Source organism: Chenopodium album, chromosome 21 (genome assembly GCF_948465745.1).
Source record: "Chenopodium album chromosome 21, dcCheAlbu1.1, whole genome shotgun sequence".
Taxonomy (NCBI): Eukaryota; Viridiplantae; Streptophyta; class Magnoliopsida; order Caryophyllales; family Amaranthaceae; genus Chenopodium; species Chenopodium album.
This window is the reverse complement of record NC_137854.1, coordinates 11,429,704-11,442,781: the sequence shown is the minus strand read 5'-3', so window position 1 is coordinate 11,442,781 and position 13,078 is coordinate 11,429,704. Positions and strand designations below refer to the sequence as shown.

Here is a 13,078-nt window from a genome sequence, read left to right as displayed (position 1 = left end):
AATCTTTTGGAATCGGGATGACAACTGTAACCACTTGAGCCATCTCCTACTCTCTAGGCCAATACTTTGTTAATGGCATGGTTTTATATAGGGTTGGTGAAATGCACACTTGCACAGTTTGGTCAAATGATTATTTACGAAGGCTAAATATCAAAGGTAATATATTTACTTGTATTCCTACAAATTTAGTGAAAATAGTAAATTTTAGAACAAAAACATAGAGTTTTACCCAGTTAATTCTCTAGACAAACAAATTTTGTTTATCTAGGAGTATAATCGTTTTTTCAAGTACCCGTGGAGGAGTACATGCGTCTTTTTATGTACTAGTTGAGGAGTATATTTGTAATTTCATCACCAAACAGTAAATACAAGTTGCAAACAGTAATTGGACAGCTCACCAAAAATACTGAATAAATGACCACACTTTTTCAATAAATTTACAAAAATGCCACCAGATTAACAAAAATTTGTTTATCTGGCAGATAAACTTGTATTTGCAAAAAAAAAATAAGTACAAAAGGACAATAAAAATAAAATGTGAAAATATGTGCTTTGTAGGTCCATGCATATCTTTAGAGCACATGGTGCAAAATATCTTGTTTGTTTAATTTAGGGTGATATTGCTCTTTCATTATTTGTCCTTTGTTTTCCACCGTTTGTCTTTTCATTAGTAACCGCGTTTGTCTATTAGAACTGTGCAATTCCGCGTTTGTCTATTAGAACTGTGAAATTGTGCACTATTGCCTGTGTGTAGGGTGAATTTTTTTTTTTTTTTTAATAACAAAAAAGTTTCATTAATTAAAAGTCATAAGACATATACAATAGAGATTCGACATTAACAAATACATAATATATTGAATCAAATAAAATTTTCCTCCATAAAAACTACGATCGTCGAGTAGATCTTGCACTGTAGAACATCTCTCGCTTATGTCACTGAAAAATATAGCCGTGTTGGAGAGACAATCTAACAATCCTTTGTAGTCGTGAGGATGTTTTCCTTCTGATTCATATTTATGTATTCGAAAGCCTAATAACTTTTTCACCAACGAAATAGTTTCACTACAATCCATTAGATCTAATATCATGGATTCAAAACTAAGAAATTTCTCCGTCGAAAAGAGAAGATAAATCTTGTCTTTCGAAGGAGGTCGAAAAACCCTTGTTTTTTGAAGAAGAACGAAAACCCTTTCTTTCTTTCGAGGGAGAAAAGTTCGAAGCATTATTATAAACCTAAAAAAACTTTAAAGAAACAAGAATTGGGGCTTTCCACCGGTTAAAACCGATGGAAGCCCCTTTAAAATTCAACAATAGAGGCTAGGGTTTTGGAGAGAGGAAAGAGGAGAGAGGAGAGAGGTTAAGGTTAGTTGACAGTTATAGAATATTAGCATGATGTCATCCTTGTACAAGGTGAAGCTTAAATAAAAGAAACGAGATAGGAAATAAATGGAATATAAAGTTAGGGTTCATTAGGCATCACTGTGGTTTTCTGTTTTTTGGTTTTTTGTTTTTCAAAATAATATGATATATGTCATATAATAAATCAAAAATTAGCTAAACTTGTTAAAGTCATAATGTATAGACACCTACTTTTAGCCTCTTGTCTCAGCAAGAAGTGCGATGATGTTACAAAAATCCGTTCTTCATACTAGATCAATGTTGAAGTGTTTATGGACTATGAAATGCATTATGAAGTAAGTTAAAACCCATATTTGAAACCAAGTTATCTTAGAGCATTATCCGATTATTAATTAGGCCTAAAACATGCTCATACATGTTTAAACCTGATTAATAACAGACCCAATGCAAATGTGTCAAATGCAATGATTGGATCCAATGGATCTTACATTGTTAAAAACCGAGCCAATCTGATCAACCAACTATCAAATTTCTATGCAAGGCCAATACCGATAGATAGGCCTTTTAAGATCTTTCCAACGGTATATTATAACCCCCACAATTCCGAGTTAAAACGAAGAAGTTATGATCAAAACACTAAACTGGGCCCTAAAATCGACACCCATGCACTCCAACGGCTTTGCTCCATAACATATTTTAACCTAATTCCAACGGCATTGGAAAGTAGACATTTAGAGATTTCCAATGATATATCACACGTCTTAATCCAACTTCGCAATAAAAAATTATGGGAGCTTCAAAAACATGTTTTCATATAAGGCAAATCGCACCGAGCGCAACTCAGTGAGTTGCGCGCTCCTGGAGCACGCAAGTCATTGAGATGCACGCGGTACCCAGCGTGACTCAGTAAGTTGCACGCCCCACCTGACGTCGCGGCTCTAAAACCCTAAACTTAGATTCCTACGCCTATAAATAGGGGTCTTCGTTCAACCTTAAGAGGGACGGAAAAATCAAAATTCTAACCCTAGCATTCTCAAAACCTTAATCTCTCAAGTTCTCTTACTATCATACTATAAACCCAAAATCGTATTTTTTAGAATAATTTGCGACTTTTTTTACGACAATAAAAAATATTGCTCAAATTTTTGGCCTACTTTCATTTTAGTTGTGTATATTAGAAACTACAACTAATAAATACAAATACCAAATCAACATATCACGTACTTTTATTATTCCTCGACTAATTTATGATTATTATACTTATCAATCAATAATAAATTATTATATAATATTGTGCATGGCATGGGATCTAACCTAGTTAAGTTAAAAGAGAACGCAATTTTTATACTAAGCCTAAGTATCATAAGGCAAAGTTATATTTAACATATTCAACGATCAATTTTTCAAACATTATTTTATATTACCAAGGAGAGATTATACATTTAAACTCCAAAATATTTAATGTTATATACAGATTTGGGCCTTACTCGCAGATCAAGAGAATGGAGAGAGAGAGAGAGTCTACTTTATAAGTTCAAAGGAGGTTCCGTCCTAACACCATATGACAATGGAAATAGCCCCTTAACCTTAAAAAGTGATTGTCACTTTCTTTTTCAATCAATGATGGACACTTATATGTGATGATAGTTGGGAGATCTATTCCACATTTAACATATGCTATTTTGGCAAGAATATAAGTAGTATATTATATGACTGCGCAATCTTTTATACTTTCTTGAAAGGAAGGAAGGGAGAATGATTTAAACTAGTGCCACACATCACACATGTGCATTTTTAGAGTGAGTTGGTGTGTTTAAGATTTTAAGTATTGATCATAGGTTATTCCCCAAAAAAAAAAAAAAAAAAAAAAAAAAAGGGTATAATCATAGATCTTCTGAAAAAGCTACTCAAATTAAAGGCTCCCAATGTGTAAGATTACTTATAAGTCATTCATTGATTTATGTTGCTCAAAAGTATTTCTAGATGTAGCCATAATCTATGTTATGTTAAAACTAAAAAGTCTCAAGAGGTAATATGAATTTGTGTGATGCTAAAACTCTAAAAGATACATTTAGATACAATCATAGTCATCAGCTTAATGTAGAAACTAACAATCTTTAAATGCAACCCTAACTTGTTTGTCACTGAAAGTCATTTTTAGAGGCAATAAGCTAAAATCTAGTGAAAGCATTTCCAAACCCAAAAAAAAAAATAAAAAAATAAAAAAATAAAAGGGATCTAGTTAAAATGTAATTTTAGAGGCAACCATAAATTTTGTGATGCTAAAATTTTATTTAGAGGCAACCCTAATCTATGTGATGCTAAAATGGTAGTTTTAGAGGCAACCATGAATAATGTGATGGTGAAAAATAGCTTTGGAGACATGATGTTAAAAAGGCAACTTTAGAGCAAGGCAAATAAACACAAAAAATGTGAATATCTGATGCTAACTTGCTAAGTACCTTATCCAAATAAAGTTCACAAACGACATTTTCCAAGTGGGAAGTTCCTACTTCCCTACTCCCTCGTTTTTAAATACTTGTTCCATTTTTCATTTTCGGTCGTTTTTAAATGCTTGATTTATTTCCTTATTTGGAAAACTTTATGATATTTAATTCATTTCTTTCAAATAATTGAACATAACATAAATCATATTTTATTAATTTTACCTTCTCTGTCCTAAAATTATCTCAACTACTTTTGTTTTTTATAATTATTAATTCTTTCACCTACCACACTACCAACATATTTTAATCTCTCTCCAATTTCTCCTAAAATTCTGCACATAGAGAAATGTAACAAGTATTTAAACAGAGAGAAAATTATTTTACTTTCATACTTTAATTTGTAGACTTTTCAACACCCCAATTTAGAAGCTCTCAAAAAAAAAATTAAAAAAAAAAAAAAGTGTTTAGAAGTTATCACTTGTATGTAGCTCTACGTGTATGGTGTATTTGGGTAAAGCAGCGTTGCTTTGAAGTACATTATATCGATATACATTGTAGCTTGCTGAGATCTTGCACTATGAATAATTGAACTGTTACAATTTTGGGGATATGTTTTCTTTTATTCATTGAATTTTTCTCATATAGATAATAAAAATATCTAATTCTAATATTCCTAAATGTCTTAACAACTTAGATATCACTCATACGCACACTAGGAAACTTCTTAGGAGGTCTTTCTTTCTAAGACTAATGTCAGCTAAACACGCTTATTTGAGAAATATTTTAGTATATGAGTTACCTTTTTGTTTTTTTTTTTTTTGGGAAACCAGTATATGAGTTATCTAAAAGAAGGCTATGGTTAAAAAAATTCCCTTCAATTATATTTTTATCCACCTTTTGATTTTGTATTACCATTTAAATTTTAAACAACCTACAAAACTCTTATTTAATAAGGAAATTAATCTAATCTTACCGCACAATTGCTCTCAAAGTAAGTAATAAGGAGTTGGTATTACTAAATTTCTGAAAGTAATCCACTGTTGACCTTATGTTTTGATGATGACTCAAGGAACCTAAGCAAACTCATATTAATTTAACTTTTGTTTAAGTTTTGATGATGACAGGTTTATGCAACGAAATTCTAGAGTAAGAATGGAGCATGGAACAATGTCTAAAGATAAGCTATGAAAGGATAAAAAAGACAATCAGAAGTTAAGTTCCTTAAGTGAGGAACTGAAGCTCCAGAGTCGAAGCTTCACAGAGTTTCAAGGAGTCTAATTTATTTTATTTTTATCTTAGGCTTCTTGTATTTATGTTAAGTACTTTGATGATTGATAGGATTTAAGTGGATTTTAGGTTATATGAAAAATATTTTATTTTCCATATTTTAACTAATTTATTTTAGAAAAATATCTTTTAAGTTAAAATATCTTTTTGTTAAAATTCAAGAAGACAATATTGTAGTTAGAGAAGAAAACAAGAAAATATCATGATCTTTTGATTTATATAATTTTCTCAATTATCAATGTGTTTATTTTTCAACTGTATGACATGTTCTTTTCAATTAGCCAGCATGTTTTTTTTTTTTTTTTTTTTTTGGATATATTTAATAGGCTCTTTCTCAATTAGCGTGTTCTTTTCTCAATTGTACAACATGTTCTTTTCAATTAAGTAGCATGTTCTTGTTTTTTGCTGCAAAACTAGCATGTTATACTTCTTGTTATTGATATAATCATGTTCTTTTCAATTAGCTAGCACGCTCTCTCTCTCTCTCTAAACTTCTCTCTCTTATTTTCTCAATATAAAATATTTAAACTAATTTAGATTCCGTGTCATCCACGTTAATTTGTAGTGTAATTATTAATTTACAACTATTTTAATCAATAAAAAAAATTGTCAAAAATTAATGTGAAATAAACTGCTAAAACATTTACTAAAATGAAACATAGTCATGAAAAAACCGATTAGCTAAATATGTACTTTAAAGTTAAGCATTTGAGCATATGGTTATTTTAAGTATTTCAGTGTGATATTGTTAAAGTGTAATTTTTCTTGTTAACTAAATGAAATTTTTTAAAGTTATGTACTAACTTTAAGAATAAATTTTCTTTGCACACACTATTAAAATCACTCCAATATTTCAATCAAAACTGTGCAACCTACAATATAATAATATTATTACGTATCATTTTAAGGTTGTCTAAACATATCATTCCGACAACGTATTATTTATTCAACTAACTTTTATTCTGATATGAACTCTAATTAGATATCATATATTTTAAATTATATTTTGGTAATATTTTATATAATAATTTATATATAGTTATCAATCAATATGTATTACTACCTCTTATTTTTATTACAACTTTGGGGTATTATTTGTGAGATACAAAATATTCCAAAGTTGCAAATAATAAAAATCGGAGGTAGTATATATTTATTGATTGATGTTCTTACATAAATATCAAGGTAATTTGCCTAACAAAAATAAGTAATAAAAATCCTATGTTGATAATCTAATACGTAAATGATATTTTTCCTAAGGAAGTTATTGTATTTTATTATTTCTATAATTAAGGATATAAATTATTATTATTTTTTACAATTAAGTTTATTAACATTTTAGTCAATTTTTTTTTTACCCTTTTTTTTTTTAAAGTAGTCAACTTTTTTTTACCTCATTAAACTTTACTTAAAATAATATTTTCTCCTAGAAAATAAAAAAAATATATATATATATTTAAGGACACATCAGACGATGGCACGTATCATTGCTGCTGGAAGAATGTTGGGATTTTGATTTTAGAAGCTAATAAAATGGAAATGATCAAAAAAAATTCCTTGAATTGAAGAATAGATTGATTTGAAATTTTTTTTATTTTTTTTAATTATGATGATCTAGCAAAGTAAAGCATCAATTTTAACTGGGTCAGGTGTACTATGAAATTTTCAATTCTTTTTGAACTTGCAAATATACCAATACAATGAGAACACCTTTTCTTTTGAACCCATCATATATTTTTTTTCCTTCTCCTCGTGTTTAAAGTTTTTCACATTCTCTCACATGAACTCTCGTATTTTTATCATCTCATCTTGCATGAACTCCGTAATTAAGGTTTTTTTTTTCTTTATCTCATCTCATCTCATCTCGTGTTTTTTTTTCTTTATCATCTCATCTCATCTCGTGTTTTTTTTTTCTTTATCATTTGCTCCTCCCACGTGAACTTTCGTGTTTAAGGTTCTCTCATTCTCCCACATAAACTCTCGTAATTAAGGTTTTTTTTCTTTTTTCTTTTTCACTTGCTCCTTAGCTTCCACATGAACTTTCGTGTTTAAGTTTTTCTCATTCTCCCACATAAACTCTCGATGTTTTTCATCACCCTAGGCTTTTGGTACCATGTTAAATTTTGAAAAAATATTTCTTTTTGTATTTTTCCCATTCATAATATTTGGCCACATTGCAAAGTATAGACTATAGGATTATCTAACCCTAATATTCCTAAATATTTTAACAATCAAAATATATCACAATAGCTCACATTAAATTTTTTTTACATGATATTCTCCAAAATATTATCATAATATAATATCACAATAATATGTTTATATTTCATTCTATTTCTTAAACTAGACTCCTAGTATTACATAATAATTAATTCATTGTATGATAGTATTCTCACAATATTATACTATATGAAGCCCGTGTGATGTACAATTTATTTGTATTTTTTTAAAAAAACAAATCTAATATATTTATGTTATAGAATTTTTTATTTTATTTGTTCTACGTAGAATACCATTATTTAATATTCTAATTTTTAAAATAAATTATGAATTTCCTCTCATTCGTTATAATTTTAGATAATTTGTTTTTTGAAAGATTAGATAAAATTTCTAATTTCACAAGATAAAAATAATTTAAACTTTAAAATCTCATTCGCCAATTTTGCTTATGTGACATTTGAATTATTTAATACTACATGAATTAAAAATCTCTTATTTGATTGGCTATCACTAAAGTTTGTAATCCGATATGGCGCATTAAGAAGAATTATATCCTACATGGCTCTCTAAAACTCGAAATAAACTCCCATTTATATATAAACTAGTATTGTGCCCCGTTTGTTTATTGAATTTTAGAATAAACCTTTTGGCTTGAATGTTAAATTCGGTCATATATATTCACTTTTGATGATGTAGGATATTCAGACATGTGATATCATACTTAAATTATTTTTAATTAAATTGAATGTATTGATTTAATTTTTTATTTTTTTTTTACTAATTCTCTATTATTTTACATACATTATAAATAAATCTTATTTTGAAGAAGTTTTTAAAACGAATTTCAGGATGGAAATAGAACCGAGTTATTAGATTTTTATTAAAAGTTATGTTTAATTTTTTATATAGATTATATAAGTAGTGTATCGATAATAAAAATTTATACAATATTTTTATCTTAAAAAATCTATCCAAAATTCGATTACTTAGCATTATATGTGTCATAAAAACCTATTTGTCCCCTACATGGCACAACACTTGGCAAAAAACTAAAATGCCAAGTGTTGCTTTCTCATGACCTGGCTGCTAGACCGACTTTATTTATTAGTGATATGACTAGCTTTGTAGGGTAGGTGGAAGAATAGAAATTGTAAAAAGCAAAAGTAGTGGAAATTAAAGTATTGGAGGAGAGAGAACATGAAAGCTATACTATATAATTAAGTTCACCATAAGTATCCCTAAAGTACACTTGGCATTACATCATTAAAAAATTTCCTGCTATTTGTTACTTTTTTTTTTCTTTTTTTTTTGTTATTGAAAGAAGTTTGTTAAGTTTAGCCTTATATTTAGGGAAGGGAATGATAATTTTAATTAAAATATGAAAGTGTAGTAGTAAAGTATATAGTAAATGTTATGTATTACTATATAATACTACTTAATTTTTTTGAAGAATAAGATTAAGCTTTAATATTACGAATACTAAAAGTCTTAAATTACTCCAGATTTCTTCCTTTTCACATTACTTGTATATCACAATATGATGTTTATTATAATTTGTTTTTTCTTATAGGAAATGATTTCGTTTTACACATTTTTAAATAAACGAATAATGAAAGTATTATTGTACTTTAAAACCATGCATAGTACGGGTTTTAAATTAGTTAATAAAATATGATTAACGGTGGGTCCGTTAAGTGAGAGAAATTAATTAAATATTGTAAAAGTTTTCCAAATAAGAAAATGGAGCAAATATTTAAAAACAGATGGAGTATTATTATTATTATTATTATTATTATAATTTTTTTTTTTTTTTTTTTTTGGAAAACCTTAGTCCTCACAACCTTAATAAATGAATATCATTTTTCCAAAAAAAAAAAAGAATTTAATGACAAAGGTCTAATTGATGACTAATGAGTAATTGACTAATTGTGTGAAATGTTCATACTAGCTAGTACAATATAAAGTTTTTTTTTGACACAATATAAAGATAAGGTCCAAATAACGTCCACAAATATCATTTCGAAGTTGGATGCTTCGCCCCTCCCCCGCTCTCTTGTACTGATAATTGGTTTTTTTGTAGCCATCCCGTTAAGGACAGGTTTTACTTGTTCATATGTCAAGGACTGGTAAGGTCCCCCACTACAAATTCTACTCGTATAACTATTTGCACATGCTTAAATAGTTATACAACGTTGTAGACTTTTCAACACTCTACTTTTTCATTTGGGGTAAGTCTAACAAAGAAGACATAAATGACACAATGAATTAGTTTTGCGTAGGATTTGAAGGGTATTATTTATTTGAAGGGGGTCTTTTTTATCTATCAAATTGGTTAATTGGCTTTATCTTGAGCGTTATATCACTTATATAAATTGAATTAAAAGTATAAATTGATGTATCTAGTGTTTATATTGGGACCATTGTACTATATAACTAGTGTTTAAATTATTTAAAACATTGATTGCATCTAGTGTTTATATTGGGACCATTGTTTTATATAACTTGTGTTGAAATTATATTACATACCATCTATTTACCAAAAGTTCACGCGTTGTAGTAGGTTTTTTTGACTATAAATATCTTGGTCCAGCATCACTTAGTAAAGGTCTTTTTATATACTCTTCTTCATTCACTCTAAAAACAAAAACAAAACAAAACAAAAAAAATAAAAACTCTTGTTAGTTTAACAACAATAATAATGTTGTCCCTTGGTATTACCATTGTTGTATTTCTCCTTGGCCTAATGGGTTCATGGAGATCACTTATGCAACTACTTAAGAAAAAATTTATGATTATGCCCTCATCAAAATCATTGAATACACCAAAATTACCTCCTAGCCCACCAAAATTACCCATCATAGGACATCTTCACTTAGTAGGGAGCCTCCCTCATCGTAGCTTCCAAAACTTAGCCAAAAAATACGGGCCTATCATGCACTTAAAGCTTGGCTCCATGGACGTCATTGTGATCTCCTCGCCACAATTGGCGGAACGCCTTCTTAGGAATCACGATGTACTTTGTGCAAAGAGGCCTATGTCCGAGGTTTCTCATGACCTTTCATATAATTCTAAGGGAATTATTTTCACACCATATAGTGCATATTGGAAAAATGCGAGAAAATTATGTGTCATGGAGCTTATGAGTGCTTCAAAAATTAAGTCATTCGCATGGTTGAGGGAGGAGGAATTAGGTAAACTAATGACTTCATTGATGGCTGCTTCAGAAGCTAATCAAGCCGTAGATATTGGCGCTAGTGTTGGTGGTGTTCTTGAGGAATTGATATATAGAATGTTGTATGGAGCTCCCAAGAATGATTTGGCTCTTAGAGCTACTGTCCTTGAGGCTTTGAGACTATCAGGAACCCTAAATATTGCTGACTTTTTGCCTTTCCTTGCACCATTTGATCCTCAGGTTTGTTTCAAGCATTGTCTCTTTTTTTTTCGTTTTTTGGTTCCTTATCCGGTTCATCTTTTGGGCTAATCCGGAATTCAGGGATTAGTTCTTGGTAGTTAGATTCTAGCCTCTTTCTAATTGTTCTTGCGGGGGGTCGAATTAGATGCATTCAATGGTTTACTGGTTAATTTAAAAGTACATACATGTAGTCTCTAAACTAAGAATATGGTTAAATTTTATCCACCTCATATTTTTTAAATTAATTAAAGTTAACTGATTTATTTAATCAAAAGCTTACATGTACTGTAGAAGTCAAAACTAAATAAAAAAAAGCATATAATATAAGATCAAGTATAATTCTACTATGATAACACTAGAATTGTTATATTGAAATCTTACTCATTCGGAAACAATTAACTAATGCATTAGAAATAGTAGAGCTTTTTATAAATACTGCTAATTATTAATCAAATCATATTTTAATTATTACTAGTGTTATAATAAGTAGATGCCCATGCATGTTTTCCTATACAAGTTAAATAAATCAAGCACAGTTTGGGGCATTACCAATATTAACTATTATGGATTTATCAGGGACTAAAAAGACGCATCAAAAAACTTATGAAGATTGTGGATGATGTCTTGTAGAAAATCATTAGCAACCATGAAGATGAAACAAAAAAGGAGCAACGAACTCATAGAGATTTGGTAGATGTAATGTTGTCATTGATGAACAACAACGACAATACTAAAGCATCATATGACATTCAGAGGGATGGTATAAAAGCCATTTTAATAGACCTAGTTGTACCAGCAATTGATAGTGCTACCAATATAGTTAAGTGGGCACTTGCATCTCTTTTAAAGCATCCAGAGAAAATGAGAAAATTGCAAGAAGAGATAGAAAGTGTTGTAGGAAAAAATAAAATGGTGGAGGAGAAAGATGTGCCAAATTTCAAATACTTGGACCTAGTTATTAAAGAAATATTTCGCCTATATCCCGTCATTTTTGCTCCACATGAAGCCATGCAAGAAATTACATTCGATGGGTATTATATTCCAAAAGGCTCACAGATTTTTTTAAATGCATGGGCGATTGGTAGAGATCCAACAATATGGTCAGATAATTATGAAGAATTTCATCCTGAAAGATTTTTGGTTAACGATGTTGATATAATTAGTGGACAAGATTTTCGCCTTGCACCCTTTGGTTTTGGTCGAAGGAGATGTCCTGGTACGCAACTTGGTCTACTAAATGTTAAGCTAATATTGTCTACATTGGTGCATTCCTTTAATTGGCACATGCCTAATAATACTTCTTTCAACAATTTAGTCATGAAAGAGAAGTTTGGCCTTGTCATGTCCATGGCAAACAACTTGACACTTATTCCTAAATATCGCCTCAATGTTTAACTTGAGTCTTTTTCTAAAGATTTATTGGCACCTTTTTTTTTAAGAGAACAGCTTTGGTACTTCTTATATAACATTAGAGTTTTTATTATTATTCTTATCGTTGTTGTTATTATTATTATTATTATTATTATTATTATTATTTGCTCAAGAGCCCAAATATAGTGTTAGATGTGTGTGTAAATGTGTAACTCTTTGTAATATATAAGTACTCCCTCTGTACCATAATATAGTTTATGTTTTCTTATTTGGGAGAGCCAAAATATTGTTCTTATTTTCATTTTTAAATAATACATAGAGACCACTATACCATCACTTTTCTAACTTTATTCATTCTAGTTCTTACATTACCATTGAATTTTGCACATGCTTTGTATTTTTATCCACTTTCTCTCTCTAAATTTTGTCTATATTTGTACTCTTCACTTTTATTAATGTACTTCATCCACTCTGTCCTCATATTTTTTAAATATCGTGACAAACACACAAACAAAAACTATATTATGAGACGGAATGAGTAATAGTTTTATATATCTTAGCTTGAATTTCCCTTACTTGCTTCACTGTATCCTCGATCATTTGGGGCCCTATAATCATTGTTTCACTTATGTCGTTCCAACAAATTAGACTACGACACTTCCTCCCATATAATGCCTCAAATGGAGCCATTCCTATGCTCGCATGATAGCTATTATTATAGGAAAATTCAATCAAATCCAAGCTATGCTCCCATCCTCCTTGGAAATCTATAACACAAGCTCTTAGCATGTCCTCCAAGGTTTGAAAGGTTCTCTCAGTTTGTCCATTTGTGGCAGGGTGAAACGCTATACTCATCTTAAGTGTCGTACCAAAGTTTTCCTGTACGCTTTTCCATAATTTTGAAAGAAACCTGGAATCTCTATCAGACACAATATCCTTTGGAAACTCCATGTAACCTCACAACATTCTTGATGTAAGCTTT

General features: G+C 29.6%; 2 protein-coding genes across 2 annotated transcripts; both read left to right on the top strand.

Annotated features, from left to right (window-relative positions):
• Positions 1–9,937: 9,937 nt before the first annotated feature.
• Positions 9,938–12,435, top strand: LOC145602506 (cytochrome P450 CYP736A12-like). The gene is made up of 2 exons (XM_081658700.1): positions 9,938–10,725; positions 11,302–12,435. The coding sequence occupies exons 1-2, from the start codon at positions 10,012–10,014 to the stop codon at positions 11,353–11,355; spliced, it is 768 nt and encodes a 255-aa protein (XP_081514826.1). The 5' UTR covers positions 9,938–10,011; the 3' UTR covers positions 11,356–12,435.
• Positions 11,425–12,120, top strand: LOC145600371 (cytochrome P450 CYP736A12-like). The gene has a single exon (XM_081656271.1). It carries the CDS (start codon positions 11,425–11,427, stop codon positions 12,118–12,120), a length of 696 nt encoding a protein of 231 aa, XP_081512397.1.
• Positions 12,436–13,078: the final 643 nt, after the last annotated feature.

Excerpts from the sequence above, each read along its gene's own strand:
- LOC145602506 (XM_081658700.1), top strand. The coding sequence starts at position 10,012 with ATGTTGTCCCTTGGTATTACCATTGTTGTATTTCTCCTTGGCCTAATG. Across the intron at positions 10,726-11,301 it reads TTGCACCATTTGATCCTCAG|GGACTAAAAAGACGCATCAA; the intron begins GTTTGTTTCAAG and ends TGGATTTATCAG.
- LOC145600371 (XM_081656271.1), top strand. The coding sequence starts at position 11,425 with ATGTTGTCATTGATGAACAACAACGACAATACTAAAGCATCATATGAC.